This window comes from Astyanax mexicanus, chromosome 19 (genome assembly GCF_023375975.1).
Source record: "Astyanax mexicanus isolate ESR-SI-001 chromosome 19, AstMex3_surface, whole genome shotgun sequence".
Classification (NCBI taxonomy): domain Eukaryota; kingdom Metazoa; phylum Chordata; class Actinopteri; order Characiformes; family Acestrorhamphidae; genus Astyanax; species Astyanax mexicanus.
This window is the reverse complement of record NC_064426.1, coordinates 38,582,717-38,609,036: the sequence shown is the minus strand read 5'-3', so window position 1 is coordinate 38,609,036 and position 26,320 is coordinate 38,582,717. Positions and strand designations below refer to the sequence as shown.

Here is a 26,320-nt window from a genome sequence, read left to right as displayed (position 1 = left end):
CAGCGACTCGGTTCTGATACATCAGCTTACAGATGCATCCTTGTGCTGATCAACATCACCCTAGGGGGAAAAAGCGCCATCTACTGTACCCACCCAGAGAGAGAGAGAGAGCAAGGCCAATTGTGCTCTCTCAGGGCTCCGGCAGCTGATGGCAAGCTGCATGACTGGGATTTGAACCAGCGATCTCCCGATTATAGCGGCAGCGCTTTAGACCGCTGGACCACTCGGTGCTTAAATGAAATTCATGTTTCATCTGGTTGAAGGTTTTTGAGGTCAATAAATCATAAAGAAATAAATCAGTAAATAAGTCAGAATTTTGTCCTTTTTTTCATTGTTTGTCAACAAAAGTTTTGATTTGAGTTTTAGAGTTTGGTATTTGTACTGTAGTGAATATTAAGCCCATTTACAGGAAAAATTAGGTAAGCCAACATGTTTATTCTACTTTTACTGAATGTCACTGGATCCTCTGAATTATAGTGCTTTAAAAAGTAAAAATAATGCTAAATAAATCATGCTAACAACAAACTAACTGCTGCTGTGCATTAATCTGATGACACTTGAGCTCCAAGTGGTTCAGCAGACCAAGACTAAAATAATATTCACGTGCTGAAATTTTGCAAGTTTAAATCATGATTAATTTTGCTTCTCCATCAGCAGCCAGAGTCCGAGAGAGAGCAAAAAAATTTGTTCATGCTCTCTCTGGGTGAATACAGTAGGTGCCGCTATCCCCCATCTGCTAGCTGGTTATATGTTATATTAAAAGAAAGCTAGGCTACCTAGCGTTTCAGCTGCGTATATTCCAATTGAAAATGAATGTATTTTACATACAGAAGAAAGTAAATATATTAAAGAAGCTTAGTTGGACTGGAATTTTTCTGTAGTTCTCTTGAGTCTCTGCACGGATCATCTTCATACTAGACTACATACGTCTGCTATGTTCTTGTTCTGAGGGTGTTGGGGGGGGGGGGACGTGTGCAGGTGTGATGGATCACAGTATAAACCAATAGGGTGTCGGAATGGTATATGTTTATACTTCTCTACATCCAATCACAATCAGATCTCATCACTCTATCTGGATGGAGGACAGATTTATCTGGATAGGGGTTTTATTGAACGATAAGAAGCCGAAATAATAAAAAAAACCTAAATGAAATTCAGAGGAGTAACGAGGCTATTTTTATTTAAATGTAAGGAGTAGAAAGTTCAGATAATTGTGTGAAAATTTAAAAATAACTACTCCAGTAAAGTATAGATAACCAACATTTCTACTTAAGTAAGATAACTTCACACCTCTGGACTGCAAAATTGATGCAATATGACATCAGTATCAACATGACTATACAGGTTTTATATTTTCTATCAGCTCTTACTCAAACCTGTTCTTCACCTTTAAACACACTTCTTGAAAATGAAACTAAGAGACGTGTTTTTGCCAACGTCTGATCTAATAAACCCTCATTAGTCATGTATAAGGAGAAAATGAAAGAAAGACGTGAATGACTGAATGCTCTGGCCCTTCTTATCAGAGCATCGGAACATGCCTTTCCATATCTACGATTCTTTTCATATCGCAGCAACACAATGGGCCCACATGGGTGATTATCAAAATCCCTGTGTGCTACTGTGTTCCTGCGGCTGAATATGAAAAGCCCATGCGGTCCAAAATGTTCTCATCTTAATATGAGCCCTAGTCTGATGCACGTGACCCGCGCTTATTTCCAGCTACCGGGCAAAATCTATTAGCCTCCTCCAATTGGAGAGATTTCCTGACCCCTGGGGTCTGGTGCCGGGCAGTAAATGAGCCAAAAGAGCTCGTTTTAATGAAGCCCCTCCGAGTGCACACGCCGCCGCAGTCCTGAGCCTTTTCACCCCTCGTGCCCCCCTCGCCCCACTACCCCCACTATCCCCCACTAACCCCCACTCCCTGCCCCGCTGCTATTCGGCAGGAGGCTGCGCCTGTTGCTAGGCAGGCAGTGCTACAGTTGCCATGGGAACTGCTCTCCAGTGAATCTGGGTGCGGTCGGGTGGGGTGCGAAAGAGGGGGTTGGGAGTGCCCGAGTAGAAGATGGAGATGAGGGAGGAGCGGCAAGAAGAAGAAGAAGAGAGCTGGCAGGTTCAAGGACAATGCTGTTATGCATAATTCTGGCTGGTATTCACCTGCAAAAGAAAAGGACTTTAAAACAATTAATCATCAATTAAAATCAATGAAAATCATTTTTTGGCCAGATCTATTAAATAATACATGAAAGATGAACAAAGAGGACACTGAATTTAAAGAGCAAGAAAAAAATGGGGTGCAATTCTGAAGGTTTAATTATTATTATTATTATTATTATTTTGAAAGAACACCATTCATTGACAGATACGCTCTAAAACAAACTGTAATAAAACCTAGATAAAAAAAAGTAATGGGACAGCAGTTTATCGATTGATCATGAAGTGTTACCTCATGTATTGGTAGAAGGCTGCTGCGACATTCAACCTTTCATGTCTTTCTTTCATTTTCTCACTATACATGCCTAATGAGGGTTTATTAAATCAGACGTTGGCAAAAACACATCCGTTGGTTTAATATTCAAGAAGTGTGTATAAAGGTGAAGGGCATGTTTGAATAAGAGCTGACAGAAAATATAAAACCTGTATAGTCATGTTGATACTGATGTCATATTGCAACAACTTTGCAGTCCAGAGGTGTCAAGTTATCTTACTTAAACAAAAATGTAGCTTATCTATACTTTACTAGAGTAATTATTTTTGAATTTTCACCCAATTATCTAAACTTTCTACTCCTTAAATAAAAGTCGCCTTGTTACTCCTATTTCATTTCATCTCGCTTTCATTCCGGCTTCTCATCGTTCAATAAAACCCCTATCCAGATAAATCTCTCCATCCAGATAGATTGAATCTGATTGTGATTGGATGTAGAGAAGTATAAACATATACCATTCTGACTCCCTATTGGTTCATACTGTGATCCGTCACACCTGCACACGACCCCCCCCCCCCCCCACACACACACACAAACACACTCCAGCAAGAACATAGCAGACGTATGTAGTCTAGTATGAAGATGATCTGTGCAGAGACTCAAGAGAACTCCAGATAAACTCCAGTCCAACTATGGTTTAACTTTAATATATTTACATTGTTCTGTATGTAAAATACATTCATTTTTAATAAGTATATATGCAGCTAAAACTCTAGGGAGGAGCCTAGTGCAAAATTATATTATCAACATTTTAATATAACATTTTAATATAACATTATAGTCATTATGGCTTTTAGAAAAATGTGTTTAGGGGAGGGGATGTCATAGAACAACTATGTGGGTTTTAATGATCGTGACCAGCAGCATCTGGCTAGAATTGTCCATGCAAACAGACAATTAAGGTACTAAAATCACATCCACATCCCTGACACCCAATATCAGGTAATACTAAAACTCGCATCATTCAGATTACATGGTTTCCAAGCCATCTGCTAAAAACACGTTGTGCTCAGTTAATATTATAAAATATATATGTTTCTAGAACTTGTGTCTTATATGAGCAGAAATCATAAAATATATAAGTTAATTTAATTAGCAAAACATGCAATTTGCTTCCTTACATGCACTGTAAAATCTGCAACGCTGGACTCATCTGGACAGCATATATAACCTCAGTACAGTCAGTTTTAAAGTAAATCCATCAGTCTGAAGCTGACGTGGCGCTGGACTGCCTGTAATCTGGAACAGAACGTTACTTATCATTAGTCATTTTCCTGACAGACACTCCTGAGTCACGTCATGGGAAGATTTACAAAAGATTTAATCACCCAGAGTTTTGCCCAAAGGAGTAATGAAGGAGGAATAATGGTCCTGTTGCTACATGTGGTGTAATTTGCCATAGAAAAGCCTGTGGATATCACTTGTTCCTAAATTAGCATCCCCAGACAGACAGCAGACAGACAGATCTGCTGACTACTTTATTGTGGGTTTTTCAGATACATTAAGCTCCAGCATGTTCAATTATCTGAAACAGCTCCGCCCTGTGGAAAACATTATGATATAATGTTCTAAATATGTTTCTCCATCCACGTGTAACTTGGTGTTTAAGGTAAATTACCCACCACCCTCCTGTCTATAAAAAGTCTTCCAAAATTATTATTTCCAAGATTATTAAGAAATAGATGTATTACACACAGACTGATCCTTTTTTAAGCATTTGTTTATTTTATCATTGATGATTATGGCTTACAGCCAATGAAAACCCAAAATCAGTGTCTTAGAAAATTAGAATATTGTATAAGACCAATCAGTACTTTTGGCAGTGTGGGCAGTGTGCCAAGTCCTGCTGGAAAATGAAATCCACATCATCTTCATAAAAGTTGTCAGTAGCAGAGGGAAGAAGCATGAAGTGCTGTAAGATTTTGAGGGAAAACAAAACTGCACTGACTTTAGACTTGATAATAAAACGCAGTGGATCAACACCAGCAGATGACAGACATGTCTCTCCAAACCATCACTGATTGGTGGAAACTTCACACTAGACCTCAAGCAGTTTGGACTGTGTGTCTCTTCACTCTTTCTCCAGACTCTGATTCCTTGATTTACAAATGAAATGTAAAATTTACTGATGATCAGTGATGGTTTGGAGATATGTGTCATCTGCTGGTGTTGATCCACTGTGTTTTATTATTAAGTCTAAAGTCAGTGCAGTTTTGTTTTCTCACAAAATCTTACAGCACTTCATGCTTCCCTCTGCTACTGACAACTTTTACTGAGATGCAGATTTCATTTTCCAGCTGGACTTGGTTAACCTTGAATGAAACTGGTAGGTAATAAACCTACAGCACTCAGTGCAGGGACCTCACCAGGATGGCAAAAGCCTTAACTAGCAAAAATAAAAGAAATAAAAATTTAAATATACTCATTGTTCACATTTCATATCTTATCATCAGTAACAATAATGTTAAAACAACGCTGTGTCTCGCTTTCCACTCTGTTACTCTTTTCTTCCTTTTGTTTAAACGTTTTCTTTTTATATCTTCTGCTGAGGGCTTGTTTCTAGAAATGTCTCCTCAAGCTCGTTTTCTAGATTTTCAGTTCCCTCTCTCTCTCTGTCTCTGTCTCTCTCTCTCTCTTTCTCAGTGTTATGTGAATCTTCGCCCTGCGTCTAAGCTCCTGGCCGCGCGCCCAGTCCCGCCCTACTTCCTCGCTCAGAGTTGCCAGGTTCACGGTTTTCCCGCCAAACCGGGCTGATTTAAAAATACATATAGTGGCGGTTGAAAATTCAAAAGTAAACTATGCCTTTTTTTGGGGGCGCTACTTTCAAATTTTAGCGCGAAAACAATACTATTAATAAAAATACCATTATGAAGAATAGTACAACTATATATATATATATATATATTACAACTATATATATATATATATATATATATATATATATATATATATATATATATATATATATATATTAGCACTAGTATAATAGACTTAGTTTACTAGTATAGTAGTAAAAATCAACAGAAAGTAGGCAAAAGTTTGAATAGTACATTTTAGGGCCGGGGCGATACTGTTAAAAAGGTGAATCTTTTATTTTTCACAGGTGTGTCAAACTAGTAATACACATTACCATTCAGAGCTATCATATATCACTATTGTTTCTTAAATTACTATATATGTTTTCAAAGCAAGCCGAAATCATGCCAGCACAAAACAAACCCTAATCTAAAAGCAAAATTAGGCGTTTTATAAAGCATAGCATGCAGCTTCCTGAATTCAGCCTTAGAAGTAGCTTCTATATTAAACATGGTCCAAAAAAACAACTCATATTTCAATTATTCAAATATTTTAAAATACATTATGATAAATTACATGTTACGAAAAATTACAATACAATTCTGATATTTGTATAAACAGTATAAAAGCCACCAGTCTTGGTGTACATAATCTCACACTGATAGAGCTGCTGGTGTTTTAATATTTAAAGACATTTTTACGATACATTATATTTATCATTGTATTCACTGTTAGACCAATAATACTGGTCACAACCTACCATAATCATATTTCTTCTGACCTTATCTTAGCTAAACTTAGTTATATATTCTTTAGTAATTATATATATATATATATATATATATATATATATATATATATATATATATATATATATATATATATATATATATATATATATATATATAATTTTTCTGTCCTTTCCTCGGCGCTGCTGTAACATTGCAAATTTCCCCATCGTGGGATCAATAAAGGATTGTCTTATCTTATGTTTACATTTACATTTACGGCATTTAGCTGACACTCATATTCAAAGTGACTTACAATGTTATTTCTATTTCAGAGGTGGGTCAATGTTGTGTAGCTAAGAGTCTGCCCAAGGACTCTTTGAATTGGTGTAGGGCAGTACCAACAGTGAGTTATCCACATAATGTGGTAGCTCACTAGTGGGGGTGTTGTTATCCACTTTGCCACACCAACCACAACCATGATAAATGATTAATATGTTGTTCAGCTCTATTTAAAGATGCATAATATTATTCCTTCTATTTTTTTTTTTTTTTGCAATAGATTTGTTTTTGGCTATTTTGCTGTGACAGGTTTAAGTTTTAGTGAAGAAAGAATAAAGAATGCTATTTTGTGCTTGTATTGCACTTTACTTAAAAACAGGATTCAGTAAAAAAAAATACATTAATAAAATAAAAACTCAAACATAATATTAACATTATTCCATAGCTTCATGCTGATGATGGTAGTTTATAGCTTTAAAGCAGCCACTAATAAGCTACAGCTCTGACCGACTGACCTACTAAAGCGCGAGGCGCTTTATATATATATATTAATATATTATATATATATTAAAATGAAATGTGAGTAGAATAAAAAAGTTAAGTTGTATGAAATAGAAAAACAGTGTTAAACAAAGTACTCCATATAAATATATATATATATATATATATATATATATATATATATATATATATATATATATATATATATATATATATATATATATGTGTGTGTGTGTGTGTGTGTGTTTTCTGTTAAATTAGCTGGGATGCTACCATGCTTTAGTGTGCAGATTCATAGAGTCTGAGGGTTAATCTTCTGGGTTATATGGGATTTAGACAGACCTGGCAACACAGGCAGCCAGTCCTTCTGCATACAACTGCAATAGGGATAGAAGACAGAGAGAGAGAGAGAGAGAGAGACTACGAAAACGTGACTAGGCACCCAAAGCGTCCTGTTATGCAACGAGTGACCTACTAACATACATTTGGAGACCGGCAGCAGCGCGAGGGAGGGAGGGAGGAGGAGGAGGAGGAGGAGGATGATGATGAGGAGAAGGAGGAGGAGGGAGCGCACTGGAGCTTCAACAACAGAACACGAGGAACCAAAATACAGAGCAGCACTGAATCCCATGCCTGCATAACCACACCAACCACCACCTCCACCACCAGCAGCGCTGAACAAGCCCTTTACTACCCAACACTGCGCTCGAGAGCTTCCCAACCCAGCCAGCAGCAGCAGCTTCGATACCTGCAGAGCACCTGAAGATATCCATCAGAGCACCTGAGCAGTGGATAATAACCTTTATAGCGATTATTGGACGCATATCAGCGGTAAGTGCGCTTTTCTGCCTGTGCGTGGTTCTGTATGTTGTTGTTTTTGCGGGTTTCGCTTGTTCTCGCGCGGATGCGCGCGCCTTGCCTCACGTCTCGCGCTTTAGTAGGTCAGTCGGTCAGAGCTGTTGTTTATTACCGGTTGCTTTATTATAGCTTTAAACTACCAAAATCAGCACGAAGCTGTGGAATAATGTTAATAATACATAAATAATGATAAATAAGTCATACATAATCGTGCATGCATAGTTTAGCAATTCAAGTAGATTTATTCATATTTTTCCATATTAAATTATATTTTTGTTTAATAATGGCATGTGGCTCATTATAAATCTATCTTGCCTTTTTATTTCCAGTGTTGTTATTCCACCAACGTCTTACTAATATTATTATTATTATTATTATTATTATTATTATTATTATTATTATTATTATTATTATTATTATTATGCATGTCCCTGCGTGGGACCGGTGTTCTGCTGATTTGTGATACAGTGCGTCAGTCAGACCATGCTACTACCCTAGTGTATCTTATCTTAAAGTAACTGTTAGATAATAAATAATATAATAGAAGTGATAATACATATTTTCCTATTGCATTTAATTTTATTTTAATGCACTCAAACATTAATCTCAGACTGCATGATGCATTATGCACCTAAATAATTAAAATAAAAAAAAACACATGAAAACTATTGTTTAGCTGATGTGTAGTTTACTATGTATCATTAGTAAGCATGTTTGTATTGTTTTTGCCTGAATCACTAATATAATATATATTTTAAAAAAATATTTTGTTTTATTTAATATCAATATTTTCAATCTAAGCTCTTGCAACACTCTTGCAACACAAGTGCGTAACAGCATTGATCTTAGATTGCATGATGCACCTAAGAAAAATTAAAAAGGGATTTTTGAATGAAAAACACATGAAAACATTATTATGCATGTCCCTGTGTGGGACTGGTGTTCTGTCAATTTGTGGTACCCTGTGTTAAACAGTGCTACCGTAGTGTACACTGTAATTGAAGTTAAAAATAGCCTTTAAAAGCCTAAAGTTAAGATAATACAGCTGATATGTAGGTTACTATATATCTATAGTTGGCATGTTTGTATTGTATTAGCCTGAATCAACATAATAGCATTAATCACTTTTCAATTAAGTAAAAATAATTAATTAAGAAAAACAATTGAAAATTATTATTATATTCCATGTCCCTGTGTGGGACTGGTGTTCTGTCAAATTTTGCTACCCTGTGTCAAACCGTGCTACCATAGTTTAGCCTATATTTGAAGATAAAAATAGCCTTAAGCTTAAATCTTGTTTCTAAATCTATATCAGGGTAATACTAAGGTAATACATTTGGTAATTTACTATATATCTATAGTCTATATAGTTAACATGTTTGAATCAATAGGATGTCTACTGAATGACTTAATAATAAATACTAATAATAAAGATTATAAATAAAGGAATAATATATATTTCCTTTTTTAACAGTGAGTTTAGATTGCATGATGCAACTTAGAAATTAGAACTAATATAAAAATACATTGAAAAAACACATAAAACACATGAAAGCCTCTTAGTAGCACATATTGATGGGTAGCACAACTGGACACAACACTGGACCTGCTATAATAATACAATAGTACAAGTCCCAGCATGGCCACGTGCCTATATTTTCGTGCTGCTGTTTAATGCTGAGCTAATACATGATTTTTCTCACTTCTGCTTATATTTACAGTATATTTCTGTAGTTTTCTCCATAATCCTGGTTCTAACTTACGAACCAAGCTTCCTGTATAGGGTGTTGGTGAGCCACTCCATATGGTAGCTAGATAGATAAGTTAGAAGGGATCCGTGGACACACTTCTGTCCGTCACGTGTGGCCCAGTCTCTGTAGAGGTTAAGGCGGGTGTTTATGTTAGCAGAGTCTAACCCCATTAACCCTTTCCTGCTCTAGCTGAGGGAGTACGTGACTAGCTATTAGCTATTTAGCTATTAAACTATGTGTTTAAACCATATACTAATAATATATCTTGCTATATGTTCTGTACTAATAATTCTAATCATTTTATCATAATATTATTATAATAATTCTAAAATAATAATAGCCTGCAATGTGTTGGTTTTGTAGTGTAGAAATGGACATTTAAGCTACGTATCTAAATAATAATGATTAATATTAATATGATTTAATATTAAGAGAGTAGAGTCAATGTCATTGCGTCAGAAACACTCAACATTTAACATTAACCTAGTTATGATGTCTGTGTTAGGCAATGATAAAAATGAAGGTAGTTTTAAGGTTGTTTTTTTGTCATAATCAACCTTATAAGATGTAATTCAACCAAAAAAAAAAACCCTGTTAAATAAAATGTTTATTCAATGTTCTTTGCTATCAGAGATCCAACCACAGAAAAACTAACCAATGGTAACCAGTTTTAGGCAATGTTAAATAATAAGGGTTTTTCATCATTAACCTTAAAAGATGTAATGCAACCAAAAAACACAGGTTAAAAACGTTTATTCAATGTTCTCTGCTATCAGGGATACAACCACAGAAAGACTAGAGCAGCTAGCTATAAAGGCACCTTTCACCTAAAAGCATTGTAGCTAATGAGTGTAGCTAATGAGTCAGAGCTCAGATCAACCACTCAAAAACATTAAATGAACGTTGATTTAATATATGAATTTAAACATTAACCAATGGTAACCAAATTTAGGCAACATTAAAATAAAAAAATAATAATAATGGATGTTTTAAGGTTGTTTTTTCATAATTAACCTTAAAAGATGTAATGCAACCAAACCTCTAACATTTATTTAATGTTCAATCCACCCTAGCTAACAATTTTTGGCTAGTAGAACATTTTCTGAACATTACAGTATATATACAGTATTTAATTTACATTTTTAAACACTTTTGGTAACATTGCTAATTTTAGTTTTGGGAACTTTTAATTATTTTTTAACGTTTACACAATGTTATCTAACTGTAAATATTATTTAAAAAAAACAGTGTGATTATTATGTAACACATTTTTTAAACGTTCTCTATAACGTTACAGGCTAACCTTCCTGGAACCAACGTTTCAAAATGTTGCCAAACGTTCTAATAATGTTCTTTATATATATAGATAAAAAAGGAGGAATCGTGTATATTTACATGTATATAAAGGCAGGATATATATATATATTTTTTTTTTTTTTATTCACAGTAGGTTGCTTTTTTACATTTAAGAGCTTCATACAAGCTACAGTTAAAGTAAAAAACAATAGTGCAGCTTGGGGGAGAGTTATTAAACTTATGTTTATGAAAGTTATATATATTTTTATTGTTTGTTTTTTTTTTCTTATTGTTTTTAGCATGCTCTTGTATCAGAGCTGGCCAGTTGAAGCCAGTTAGAGTCATTACGTCAGTAAAAGATGCACAGGCTGATTACGCTGTGGGCAACAAGCGAGCGGCAGAGTTACGCAATTTAACACCTCCAGCTCTGCAGGAATAAACACGAAGCTCTGTGTGGATCTATAACTATAATCTGTATCTATATTTATATCTATATCTGCATCTCCACACAACAAAAACATGATGCAATCAGCGGAAACCCCCAGCGCTTTGGTGCATGTACAGCCCAGAAATGGGGTTTGGGTTCACCCTCTGTGTGTTTGAGTGTGTGTAGTGTGTGTGTGTGTGTGTGATACAGAATGTAGGTCATATTAGTCAGAGGGAGGGAACAGGAGCGATACAGCCGGCCCCACCAAAATAAACCATCCTCTCCGCCATAACAAAGAAACATTCACCCAACCAGAAAAAGAAAAGCCTTTTATTCACTATAAACATTAAAATATATTGATTTCAAAGCCATCGATCAGTTTAACACACTATTATTAGACTCTATTACTGTATTATTCTCTACAGATAATAACACATTACATACAGTGCTCAAATAATATAGGTCAAATATTACCTACCTAGTAAAAATATTATATGTACTGAAAGTAAAAGTTGCATACTATTCTACATTTATTATCTATAGCTATAATGTGCTATTATCATTTTTCCTTCATATATGTACACGTAATAAGATATCTAACTCTACATTTTTTATTTTTGTAGTTTTAGTTTTAATTTTAACTATAACCATAAAATATAAGCATTTCTAAAGCCATTGATCATTTTAACACACTATTATTCTATAATTGTCTCTATAATTGTGTTTTTCTAGTGATAGAGTTATTAATTACTCGAGTGTCACTTTTGTAACACTAAACTTTTAATAGAAAGTCATTAATTAAACACAAAATACTAAAAAAAATCCATTAGTAAGAAATAGAAGAGGTTTGCAAACCAAATAAATAAAATATATTTTTCTTTTTCTTTATGTTTTCTTTAGATTTATGTGCAAATTTTAATAAAACCCAAAAAAGCTTTAAAAACTGGTTTACTAATAAGTTTTCCTTAACTTTATTACTGCATCTATATATTCTATTTATTTGTTCCTTCATATATGTACACATGATAAGATATCGACCTCTACATTTTTTTTATTCTTGTAGTTTTTAGTTTTAATTCTAACCATAACCATCAAATTTAGCGTTTCTAAAACCATTGGTCAGTTAATATTTTAATAGAGTGTCATTAATTAAACACAAAACACTGAATGCAAACCATTTCAATTTAAAAAAAAAAAGTGGTTTGTGAACCAAAAAAAAACTTAATATTTTTTTCTTGAAGATTTATGTGCAAATTTAAATTTAATTAATTTAAATAAATAAAAATAAATTTAATAGGATACAATAAATAGTCAAAGAGATTTGAAATACTTTATTAAAAAAGTACAGATACAAGACAGTACTATTTAACTATTTAAGTACAGGAACCAATTACATTTAATTACAGTTACTGACTCTAGAGTTAGTGTCAGAGTTAGAGTCAAAGTCAGAGTTACAGTTAGAGTCAGAGTTAGAATCAGAGTTAGAATCGAAGTTACAGTCAGAATTAGAGTCAGAATTAGAGACTGAGTTAGAGTCAGAATTAGAGACAGAATTACAGTCAGAGTTAGAGTCAGAGTTAAAGTCAGAGTTAGAGTCAGAGTTAGAGTCAGAATTAGAGTCAGAGTTAGAGTCAGAATTAGAGTCAGAGTCAGAATTAGAGTCAGAATTAGAGTCACAGTTAGAGTCACTGTTAAAGTCAGAGTTAGAGTCATAATTAGAGTCAGAGTTAGAGTCACTGTTAAAGTCAGAGTTAGAGTCATAATTAGAGTCAGAGTTAGAGTAAGTAGGCTAACACTCAGTCTATGCCCTCATTTAACCTACAACACACAGAGCGGTGAACTCCACTCCCCCGACTCTCAGGGCTCTGCAGGACAGATCCTGACTTTCTCAGGATTTCTTGGCACTGTGATGATAAAGGGAAGGAGGAGGAGGAGGCGCGTGGTTACTGTGCCAGTGTGGTTTAGAGGCAGCGGTGAATGATGGAGTTTAGTAGGGCAGGAGAGCGCATGTGACTGAGGAGCACATGGACAGGGACAGGCTGATAGGACTGTGTGTTTATAGCAGGTCTGGATCTGAGCCCGGCCGTCCCCAGATACACCTCCCTCTTTCTTGGGAAGATAGGCTGAGGCAGGGAATTTCGGGAGAAAAGAATACCCCCCCACACACACACTTACACACACTGATACACACACACTGACACACACACACATGGCAAACATTATTTGACCCCAGGGGTCAGTCGCTGGGCTGAAACCCTGCACCGCCGCCGTCCTCTGCTATTTCCATTACTTAAAACAACCCTGCAGCAACACGTGCAGCAAACATTCCAGCTGAATTATAGTTTCCATGCCTCACCCAAACTCACAACTAAGCATTTCTCCCCATAGAAACGTGGACATATCACTTTAACTCTTTCATACCGTACATTTTTACTGTAGAGTGTAAGAACACTTCAGTTTCTGAATCAGTTTCTCTGATTTTGCTATTTATAGGTTAATGTTTGAGTAAAAAAAAAAAAAAACATTTCTCCCAAATTCCATATAAAAATATTGTCAATTAGAGCATTTATTTGCAGAAAATGAGAAATGGCTGAAAAAAAAACACAAAAAAGATGCAGAGCTTTCAGACCTCAAATAATGCAAAGAAAACAAGTTCATATTCATAAAGTTTTAAGAGTTCCAAAATCAGTATTTGGTGGAATAATCCTGATTTTTAATCACAGTTTTCATGCATCTTGGCATCATGTTCTCCTCCACCAGTCTTACACACTGCTTTTGGATAACTTTATGCTGCTTTACTCCTGGTGAAAAATTCAAGCAGTTCAGTTTGGTGTTTTGATGGCTTGTGATCATCCATCTTCCTCTTGATTATATTCCAGAGGTTTCCAATTTGGTAAAATCAAAGAAAATATATGTGCAATGTATGTCTCTAAATTAATCAAAAAAATGAATTAGATAAGATAGTGAACATACAGTATAAAAGTGCAAAAGTGGTATGCAAAAGAGCATGGTATGGGATTTAATGTATAGTAATAAGGTACATAAATGAAACAATATAGTGCAAATAAGAGTGCAGAATTAAATACATTAAAAAAAAATAATCCAGTATATCAACAAAGACGACTTAAAAAAGACAATTAAAAATTCTACTACTAGAATTCTAATACCATTCATAATAATAATAATTATAATTCATTGTATTATCTTATAAGTAAACTAAATCTAGCAAATATACATTTAATATATCGCTAATTTAAGCTATAATTAGGCTTATTAATAAGTAGGGCAAGTTCAGGATGCTGGAAAAAATGACTCAGTTGTGACTTATCTTTTCTTCCACAAATAATCTTAAGCATCTGCTAACATCACCATTAATAGTGTGTGATCCTCGTGCTCTGAGGACCGCTGAGATTATTAAGGGAAAAATATTAATATCCTGCTTTAGTGAAGAGTCAGAGTTACTCACGCCTGCAGTTCTCAGAAGATTCTGGGCAGATAAACATGAATCTGATTCCTATCAGTTTCCTTTCTGTCTCTGCTGCTGTTACTCAGAGCAGGAGGGGGAAATCTAATTACAGTTGATTTTTTAACATAAAAAATAATGGTAGGTTGGTGTGGTGCAGTGGATAACACCACCGCGTGCGAGTGAGCTACCATGTGCCATGTTGGAGGCTGGGGTTCAATTCCAGGTCTGGGTGACTATATATATATATTTTGACTCATTTCAATATATATATATATATATATATAATTTTTTTTTTTTTTTTTTTAATAACTGTTGCATATTTTTAAACATTTTGTTTACCTATATTTCAGTATAGATTAGGAAATTAGAGATATACCACTAATATTGATCAATATATAAAAAATGTATTGAGATATAAATTTTAGCCATATATTCCGGAGCTTGTTTTTGTTAAAGACCCTGGAAGTTTACTGCAAAATTTTGTATACTGGATTTTGTACCATTTCCGGTTATTGACTAAAAATGGAAGTGTTCTAAAACTATATACAGCAATATAAAAATATATAATATAATATAATATAATATAATGAGTTTTTCCTCTTTATTACTGCATTATTATGTTTTAAAATGAAAATAATGTAATGTAGTGCAGTTATTTTGGTACCACTTTAAAATAAGGCTCTTTATAAAGGGTTAAGAAATAGTTGTAGTATGAGGGAATATAAAAATGGTTAATAATTAGGTTATAAGTACTTTATAAACCAATGATAAATAGATACAACACATGGAATGTGTAATACTTAGTTTTTTCCATCAGCCAGCATTACCATATCTAATAAACCATGTTATGATTATTAGATAAATGATTAATCTGGGTCGTTAAAAGTTAATAACAGATATGTTATTGGCAGAAATGGAACAGACAAAGTAAGGTAAGCATCTAAAAAGATAAGCCACTGCTGTTCTTTCTGTGTATGTGTTATAACTGCTTAATAATGGTTTATAACCTAATAAATAACAATAGTAAACTCCTTTATAAACTATACTATATTTATAAACCCTTTATAAAGGAGCCTTGTTTTAAAGTGGTTCGGTTGTTTCTGTATGTATGAAATATTTACTATATGATATAATATAAAGTAAAACAGGCAGAGAGACTTATGTTATGGTATAATGTTATTATTAAGTGTGCATTAGTCTAAATTAGACCCTTATATATAGTATATAAGTATATATTTAGATTTACAGTACTGTACTTTTGTGTGTTTCTTTGTTAGAACTGCTGCCATTTGCCCCAAAACATCCGCAATTCACTCCTTTCCATTCCTCCCTCTTTATCCGTCTCCTCCTTCATCTCTTTCTCCCCGATCCGTTTCTCACCTCCCTCTATTTTTAGCTAATTCTCCGTCCCCCTCCCGCTCGGCTCTTGCAGAAGTACTCCTGACCTATATTTGAGAGCAGGGAAATAAGCCAGCGCTGCCTCACGCGCTGCTCGGTTTCTGGGTCAGTAGGCCAGCGGGCCAGAACGCCGCTCTTTCTTTCCTCCAGAGCTCAGAAAAAGCACAGCCCTGAGCTCCCAGAGCACTGAACTCTCAATATACTGCATTAACCAGTGCATGACCCTCATCCCACTCCCTCTGAACACACGGAGAACCTGCCTGATTGGCTAATTTCAGCGCTGAAGTTCTGGAGAAAATGACCTGATTAGTCAGAAGCTGAAAAAGTTTCAGGTTTACATTTATTTCCCATTACTGATTTTTTTAGTTTATTTCTCCCTCACTGAGAGCAGAGATGAGTCTGAATCAAACCCAAAAGATACCCAAGATATCTGTTAGTGCCTGTGGTTACGTAATTTTGCATAAATGCATAAAAAAAAGATTGAGAGCTTCTAAATCATGAGATGATTCATAAGAAAAGAACCTTATGCCTTTATGATTATTTAAATATTTTAGATTAAATACTCTAAATTACGAGATTAAACTAACCCAAGATTACAGAAGATATTGGCCCACTGCTGTTCTAAACAAACTCAAGATTATGGTGATTTACTCAGTTCTCAATATTACAGAGGAGATTAAAACACAGCTACTATAAAACTAAAAAAGTAAAATATTTACTTTAAACTAATTCAAGATTATGTATAAACTTGAGATTGCACAGAATATAATTCCACTGCTGTTTCAAACTAACTCAGGATTATGTATGGATTTATTCCAATGTCACTATGAACCAATTTGAGATTTTATAGGAGATTAACTCAACTCTATAATGTATATGTTTGAGTAAAATTAACTCTGTTGTTTTATTCTATAACGAACAACATTTCTCCCAAATTCCAAATAAAAATATTGTCATTTAGACCATTTATTTACAGAAAATGAGAAATGACTGAAATAACATAAAATGATGCAGAGCTTTCAGACCTCAAATAATGTTTTAAGAGTTCAAAAATCAATATTTGGTGGAATAACCCTGTGTTTTAATCACAGTTTTCATGCATCTTGGCATCATGTTCTCCTCCACCAGTCTTACACACTGCTTTTGTGATCATCCATCTTCCTCTTGATTATCTCTTATATACTAAAGATACTAGATACTAAGGTCCAGCACCCGAGAATGATCTTATATGCAAATTAAATCAAGTTTACAGGTACTGTGTGGAGCGTTTGTAGTGTAGGGTGTTTTTGACTGTCAGTGCCGTCTTCTAGGAAGCGCAGAAGGGAAAAAAATTCCAAGAAAATTCCACGGCACAATCGCTGCTTTGTGAAGCCTGCGCTCTGACGTCTCAAGTGTTATTAAATTAAAGCGCCCGGGTGCACTGCAGGCCACCATATTAAATGAGGAGGCCCGTATTAAATTCATCAGCTAAATATTACCAAAGCTCCAGCTGTCACATGAGCTCTGAGCCTGTGTCCATCTGAGAACATAGCAGAACTTTGAGGCCCAAAACATGACCTAAAAAAAGTTTATCCATTTTTGCTATTTATAGGTTTATGTTTGAGTAAAATGAACATTGTTGTTTTATTCTATAAACTACAGACATTTCTCCCAAATTCCAAATAAAAATATTTGGTACCACTTTAAAATAAGACTATCTTTATAAAGGGTTTATAAATGGTTTAGTAAATGCTTTAAATATTATTAATAATCAGTTATAACACATACGTAGAAATGTACATAGACCTGTTGTGTGCCAAATAGTGGACCCACAGCCACATAACTTATTAATTATTAGTTATTATTAATGATTTTAAGGTATTTACAACCTAATTAGTAATCAGTAATAAACTAATTGTCAACCATTTATAAACCCTTTATAAAGGTAGTCTTATTTTAAAGTAGTACCAAATATTTTATAGAATTTAGAGCATTTACTTGCCAAAACTGAGAAATGGCTGAAATAACAAATCACAGTTTTCATGCATCTTGTCATCATGTTCTCCTCCACCAGTCTTACACACTGCTTTTGGATAACTTTATGCTTCTCACTCCTGGTGCAACAATTTAAGCAGATAACTTGGTTTGATCATCCCTAGCTTGTGATCATCCATCTTCCTCTTGATTATTTTTAGGTGGTCTCTTCAGGCACATTTTTAACCCTGTTAAGTCCTGGCTAAGCCTACACAACATTCCCGTAACCCCAAACCACCCCCCAACCCCCTTCTGAACACTTGACCTATATAGTGAAGCTCCACAAAAGCTCTCCTCATAACGTGCAACGTGACCTGCCCAGGCTTTTCGGACTGACCTCGATTATTTATCTCTCGTGACCTCGTTTATCATTGTGGTTCTTGTTCTGCTGCTCATTGTTAAACTGATATATTTTCGTCCCCCAGCCGCAGATATTCAGCATCAGATAGAGCTCGAAACGATTCATCCACAGAAAATAGAAAATAAGCTCAGCCGCAGCCTGTCTGGTTCCGTTTCTTTTTTTGCTCTAACAGTTGAGTTCTGGAATCTAGCTCATGACCCAGATACTGAGGGAACCCTACCCGGTCGCACCTGTAAGATCTATTACTCTGGACGCATCCCAGATCTGTTCCAGACCCTTCCAGCAGCTCGTTCCAGCAGAACCGTCGCCAAAGAAGAGACCATGTAACGTACGTGTTAATGTTTCAAAAGCTTATACCTTCTCCTCGCTCTGGTTTCTTCAGCCCCGGTGATGTAATACGGGCTAATGTTTCAGAATGTAAAAACAAATCACGCGCTCGTCGCTAACGCTTGCCAGACATCTCCTTCTGATTACAGCTCTCGGCCCTGCGAGGGGAATTCTGAACAAAGAGTGATTAACGCTGCAAGTATTAAACAGCTACTAAACCCTAAACCATACTTTTTTTCCATTAATAGCAAAAAAAAATGTGTAATGAAACATACCGGTGCTGCTTTAAACTTGTATAAACATTTCCTAACCTTTAAAAAATGCTTTTTAGTTGTAATTCCTGCCTCTGCGACGCCCTCACAGGTTCAACTGTGCTATAGGCATGGATGGTTCGCAGATACAACATTACAATATGCAGATCAGTCGATCAATAATGCTGCCTCTTTTTCTCCTGCCCCACCCCTAAACCCATACATCACCCAGTGCCCCTTCTAAACTACTTCTCCTATTTTTTTGCCATTTTTAATTTTGAGATGAGGGTCAATGGTTTTTACATTTGTTTTGATCATTGCGGAGCACATGCATAGTCCATTGATGCATTATTGTCAGTTAAAAAAAGGTCTGTAAATTTAATCACTAATTTTTATTCTTCTCTTATTTAAAGTCTCAAAATGTCCCATAATTACAGAAGCTGTAAAAAAAAAAGATAAAAATAATTTGTGGCTAAATTACTAATGCAAAGTTGTTGGAAGTTTTCAAACTTTTCAAAAAGGAAAATAATCTTACGATAAATCATGGTACCATATGACATTGTGTAAAATGGCCTCTTTATTTTCTATATTTTTTTTTATATATGTGAATGTACATGTATGTTTAACACTTGCTAATCAACAGATATTTTTATTCTAAGGTTTTAGAAATACCATTCAGGTCATAGCTAAGTAAGAGCTCAAACAGAACACTAAATATATTAGGACCCTTTTGAGGATATTGGAAACTGTGGTTACAGACATGATCCTCTTCTCTTTCTTTGCCATTACGTCATAATAGTCCACTTCTAGACAGAGAAAGAGAGAGAGAGAGACAGAGAGAGCACAGGTCATGGGTCACAGACAGAGGAGATCAATAGCAAGGCCAAGGAGGTCAGACAGTGGTTACCGGGCACAAGAGACTATTCATTGGTTGCTAAGGGTGACCGTCCAACTAAAGCCAGACATGCTAAGTGCAGGATGAAGTGAGGGGATATGAGGGAGACACAGTAAAACATTCCATCCCTGAATCCTTTGATTCTTCAGACGTACGGGGAGGGATGGAGTGCTTTTTTTTTTCTTCTCGGGTGGAAAAAAGACGAAACCTTAAAAATAAACGATTTCTTGAAGTATTTGAAGGTTGCTCGATAGAGTGCTGCTTCTGCTCTCGAGGGATTAACAGATCTACTTCTTTCTCTTTGTGTCCACAGCCTTTTATCGCGCAGCCAGCTGGAGGTTCAGAGAGAGGCTGCACCCCTCCCCAAGAGGCTGACAAGCTGAGACAGACTGAGTGACCTACATCCTGCAGTACGCCTGGAGCGCTGGGGCACATCTCTGACAGCTTGACACAAGATTCGCTGAAAAAAAGGAAAAACAACCGAAAACAAACAAAGACAAGGGGGCCGGGAGGCTCGGAGCTAATTGTGTCACATTCTCCAGACGTCAAGCATTTTTTGACGTTTTTGCTTTGTCCCACTTGCTGAGCATTGGCCTGCTTGGTCTCAGTTTGCGAGGAGTGGAACGAGGCTGTCCACTCCATTGAGGACCTCGGGCGATAATTAAATGCAGGGAACTGACACAGAGGCTCACCTCTTCTTAATCTTTTTAGCCAATCTGGACACTTGAAAGACAACGAACAGCCTTCTTCAGGAAACCAATGAGGTTCACCCTTCCAGAGGCTAAAACACCTCATGAAGTTTTCGCCGATCCAGCGACCTAGTCATTCTCAAGGCTCTTAAAAAGAAGGAGATCTTACAGTCAGTCTGTCAGTGAGTCCTGTATTGTTTCTACTGGTGGAAAACGCAAAAGCTTCCAAACTGGATCCATCTGAGGAACAATGGAAAGCTTAACCTCGCCAATCCCAACCAACTGTAGTACAAACGAAAACCTAGACAACTTGGAAACCTTCTCAGGCTACAACAACCCAGTCCCTTCACCAGAGGATCACTCTCGCCCCGCCCGCGGTTCATCCAAATCATCCAAGCAGAACATGACGTGCAGACGCAAGCGTGAGTTCATTTCTGACGAGAAGAAGGACGCTTCCTACTGGGAGAAGCGTCGCAAGAACAACGAAGCAGCGAAGCGCTCCCGGGAGAAGCGGCGCCTCAACGACATGGTCCTGGAGAACAGGGTCATTGCACTGAATGACGAGAACGTGCGCCTAAAAACAGAACTCTTGCAGCTCAAACTTCGCTTTGGGCTCATCAGTGCAGCCTCCTACATGGAAAAGAGTCAGCAGATCGGAGGATCCGTCAGTGGATCCTCTGGAGGCTCCTCTAGTTCCTCCAGTCACTTTTATACCAGTGGCTACTCAAGCAGTTCTCAAGTGATGATGAACTCTGATTCTTCAGAGACCGAACTGTCTGGCCGAGGGGATGAACGTGCCCAGTTGGCGAAGTACTCTCCAAGAGGGTCTCTTTCGGATATGTCTGACAGCTCCTCCCGTGACAGTCCAGAGCCAATGAGTTATGACATCAAGCAAGAAGGAGCAGGGCTGGAGATGGAAATTGCGAACGGCACCACTACACAAGTCATGTTCAACGTCCATCGGGAGTTACCCACACAGCACCACCAGCATAACTTTCAGACGGGATACCACAACCACCAACACCAGCAGAGGCGGCAACAAGAGGCGATGATCAGTGCCGTTGCACCTCCAGTCCAGACTGCTCAGAGGAGCGTCATCCTGTATCGGTCCAGCAGCATCTCATATCCTGTGGAGAGTTCAAGACCTCAGGAAATGACTCAACACAAACTGCCGCAGTCTACCGAAGGATCAAGCAGAAGCACTGAAAGCCTTGCAGAGGTGACCAAACAGCTTGAGAGGAAGACCTTAAACTCTCCCCATCATGAGTACTCAGATGGAGAAGTGACAGAAAGACAAGCCTACATGGTCCACCACCAGCGACTTTCCCTTGACTCCCAGAAAGAAGGTGACAACATGGCACCAGACCTTCTCCACAGGCAAGAGGATGAGGGCGACGAGGCACAGCTCTACCAGCAGCATCTCTCCTTTCACAGCCCACAAGATGAAGAGCCTCCGGTGTTGACCTACGAAGGAGGTCCCAGAAAGGAAGGGTATTATCAAGGCCACTCTGGAAAGGACACCTCCTCAAGCGAGGGCGATCCCCGCAGCTCTGACAAAGACGCATCCACTGATGACGAGTGCCCATCTTCGTCAAGTTCCGACACTGGTAGCTACCACCAGCAATCTCCTCTGGCGGAAGGGCCAAACTCCTCTCCGAACAGCCAAAGCAGAGACGGACATGCGGAGGTTAAAGGCACGGCACTGCCGCACAAACTGCGCCTCAAGCACAGAGCCTTGAGTAACGGTGGTGCGACAAGTCAAGAATCGTTAACTGGTCACCCGTTACCGCAGCATCCTTACCTGGCGTTGGCTCAGACAAGCCACCAGCTTCAGATTGGTACGGAGAGGGAGCTTCAGTCGGCAGAATTCTGCCAGCAGGCCAGCCCAACAGAGGATAGAAGTATTTACTGCGGGAAGAAAGACCTTGGAGTGCGCAGTAGTCAGAATAAGAGGCACGACTAAGCGCAAAGGACTTTATGGGAACTGCTGTTATGAGTGGTCGTTCCTAATGGATTGGGTTGTTACAATGCCTTGAGAGTCTATATCAACTCCCACCCCCCACCCTCACCTCGTTTCCAACCCCTCGTTCCCAGTTCCAGGTCTGGCATTATCCTTTTAGACTCCTGTGGAAGACAGAGACATGAACAGACTGTGGACAGTGTCAGACATTGGACAATGTCAATACCGAAAGAAGGCCAGAACTTCTGGATGCACTGTATTATACTGTAAGGACTATCAACGGACTGCTCTTATCGCATCTGCTCCCATACTGTAACAGTAGCAACGAATGGACTGTCCACATTTGTCCCACATTCAAACAAATAACATGCAGCAAACAAGGCAATATCAATCGATAACGCAAGGCATTCTGCAACCCACACTTAGTAACTGTAAATATATCAGAACTTTTAAGTGCCCCCTTATGATTGGCGTCCATTTTTTTTTTTTTTTACTTTCTAAACGCCAAATCAGAATCTCTGTGTGTGTGTTTGTGGCTGTTCACCACAAAATATACCAAACACCTAAGGATTCTGGGAGCATTACCTTGCCTTGACCAAAGAAAAACGACGGCTTTAAATTCCTAGTCCTGTTCCACCAGACGTACTCCCCCAACGACCCCTCAACAACCCCAACGAACGCTCTCTCTTTTTTTGTCCAAGCACTTGGTTTGTACATTACTGTGATATAAATATGACATATAAATATATATTTTAAGAAGAAAACAAAAACATTGTTGAAAAAAAAAAAGGAAAAAGAGACTGTAGAAGGACGGAGAAGACTCGGATGGCTCACAGATTTGTCACTTGTCAGAAATACTGTACAGTATCATTGTGTTTACTGTTGAAATGCCACTTAAGGTGATTAATATTTTGTTCGTTTGTTCTTTTTTTATTATTACTTTTGAAAGTTCTCAATGTTTGCAGCAACGTACCTTTCTTTTTTAATGAAAAACAAAATGCCCCAAATCCTTAAAATTCCTTAAAAACAACACAAAAAGCTGAGCTATGTTCTGATTGTTTTTGAAGTACTGTTTAAGGATCTGGCTTATTTACCCCCTTCCCTTTGGTTTGTAGCCAGGCTTTAATATGTCCCTTAATATATATATATATATATATATATATATATATATATATATATATATATATATATATATATATATATATATATATATATATATATATATATATTGAACATTAATGTATTTGATACACTGATGTGCCAAAAGTCAAGGAGCAATCTTCTGTCCGATCACATGGACAATTTTAGCCAGATGCTGCCGGTCACAATCATACCACTGTAGATGGTAATGAACTACTTCAGAAACTGTATTTTGGCCACGGTTGAGCTACTCTTACAAGATAACACCTCACAACTTTTAATTTATGTTTAATATGTTAATATGTATTAGCATTCTAACTCATCCCCTGTGGTAACATTTGAAAATCAATCAATTGAAATACTGCCTTCCCATGACTTTTGGCATATCAGTGTATCAGTATTCCGACCTCAAATTCTAGTAATGGTACTATTAAAAAAATATATATTGTCGCTGTTTAATGATAACAATGATAACTGAATTATGTCCGAACAGAAAATGTTCTTAACTTTGAAGAATTGAATTTTGATGATAAATGTTAAATACGAGTTTATTTATTATAATTCGTAAGCCATTTTAAAGCACTTATAATTTTATATTGGTATGTTCACACGAAGCATTTACACAGTCACAATGATTATATCACGATACGTGATTATGCGATACTCGATATATCACAAGACGATACTCTACGATACTTTGCGGCATCTGTGTTACTGAAGATGATAAAATACTCTTAAATGAGCAAATACCAAGAATTATTGAGGAATATTGTATTTATTTGACAACCAATATTTTTCACCACTGGTTTACCCAATTCATTTGATTATATAGCGCCACCACCTGGAGAAATGAAGTACTGAAGCTGTAGGAACTTAGGAAGTAGGAAGTCAAACTGAGGGACGAGTCTTAAGGACTTAATAGCACCTAAGTTTTAATAATAAAAAAAAAAAATCCACACTATGTTTGACACTACATATCGATAATGTATCGCAAGCAAAAGTTATACAATATATCACAATATCGATACTTTATCCCAGCCCTGGTGTACAGAGCAGCTACAGGAGATCATTTACATACAGGTTTTTCATTGGACAGCAGCAGTATAAAGCAGCTTTGGTCTATTCGAAGCTATTGGAAGGGTTTCCGACTAATATGTGAGCATGATAAAACTGTTTATTCAGCAATGAATCTGACCCACTGCCCTTGAAATCTTCAGTTAAGCCCTTTAGCCTGCTGATGCTGCATTTTCCCAGAATCTGCAGGGATGCTTCTCCGGCTATAAGCCTACACATTTCACAGCAGATCAGATGGAATTATTCCTACGAAAGACAAAAGACAATCTCATTTTCCCCCACTAAAAAAAAAAGAGCCCTGACTTCCTGTTTTCCGTTTTGAAGTCGCGTCTACATGTACCGTAACGATGGCACTTATCGATGTATAAATGTAAAGTTTCTCCTGCCCTGGACAACACTGTACTCTGTGCTTTTTATAAAGTTCATTTTTAATTCTTTAAATCTATTTGATTTCAATTTTTTGGTCAAAGTATTGTTGTCCTGTTTCTCTTCTCTCCAGTTTTACCGTGGTATGCACCGACACCCCTCCCCCTCTCCAGCCTTTCCTCCCTCCTTCCACTCCTTTCAGTGTGTATTAAATCAGTGATGTTTGTGCTTTTTGCTGATGGTTTCACGAAAAAGAGAAGAAAAAAAAAACGAGTGAGACTCGAGTGTGTGGTTGTGAAGAAGGCGGGCGACGACAGCTGATGCTGTATAGAAATGGATACATGATGTAAAAACACTAATATTCATCAAAAAGGATGGGTGCATTTCAAAAATGAAAAAAAAAAATAAAAAGGATGTTGCTTTTCTGAACTTCTGAGTCTTATCTTGTCTTATTTCTAATTGCAGTAACATTTACTGCCTTTTAATTCTGTCTTGCTTTAGTTCCATTTACTGCTGGAATAAAAATATAATAATAAGATAGGAGGTGGAAATAAATGCAAAGTAATTTAATGATCACATAAAACAAACAATAAACCCAAAACAAGACAAACAAACTGACAAGACTTGAGTAAACCAGGACAGGAAATAAACTTGGAAAGAAAGCAAAGAAAGATAAACTATACAGACATAAAACACACACAAGACCAGACAAGAGGACACTGAAACAAAGGGGTTATATATACACACACTCTGAGGGATGAGGAACACCTGGGACCAGTAACGAGGGGGCGGAGCTACAAACGAGACAGGTGGAAACACTAATGAATAGAAAGGCAGAGACAAGACAGAAACAAAACAGAGCCATGTGCTAAGGAGCATGTGGCAAGGAAAACAAAAAAAGAAACCACAGAGACAAACCAGAAAGGACAAGGAACATGATAAATTGTCACAATTGCAGTATAAAATGTTCCAATAATGAATGATGTGATATTTTAAACCATTTTTTAATATTATTTAGATCATCTGTCTGGACTGACGTTCATTACAGAACAGGAACATTACATGAACTGGCAGTTTCCTATATATATACATATTCCTATGTATATATATAGACTTAAACCTGTCACGATAAGCACGTTTATTCAGTCGATATATACTGTTTGGTAAATTATTCTAATAATAAATATAAAATATTCTAAAAATAAAGTTATTGTCATTTTAAGACTATTATATATTTTATGACACTGATATAG

The 26,320-nt window shown here is 36.7% G+C and overlaps 1 protein-coding gene across 1 annotated transcript; it reads left to right on the top strand.

Moving 5' to 3' along the window:
- The first annotated feature begins 7,354 nt into the window (after window positions 1-7,354).
- Window positions 7,355-23,062, top strand: nfil3-2 (nuclear factor, interleukin 3 regulated, member 2). Its single transcript, XM_022664962.2, has 2 exons — window positions 7,355-7,626; window positions 20,152-23,062. Exon 2 carries the CDS (start codon window positions 20,778-20,780, stop codon window positions 22,488-22,490), a length of 1,713 nt encoding a protein of 570 aa, XP_022520683.1. The 5' UTR covers window positions 7,355-7,626; window positions 20,152-20,777; the 3' UTR covers window positions 22,491-23,062.
- The last annotated feature ends 3,258 nt before the right edge of the window (window positions 23,063-26,320 follow it).

Bases quoted from the DNA above. Each gene is read 5' to 3' on its own strand.
- nfil3-2 (XM_022664962.2), top strand. From the start codon at position 20,778: ATGGAAAGCTTAACCTCGCCAATCCCAACCAACTGTAGTACAAACGAA.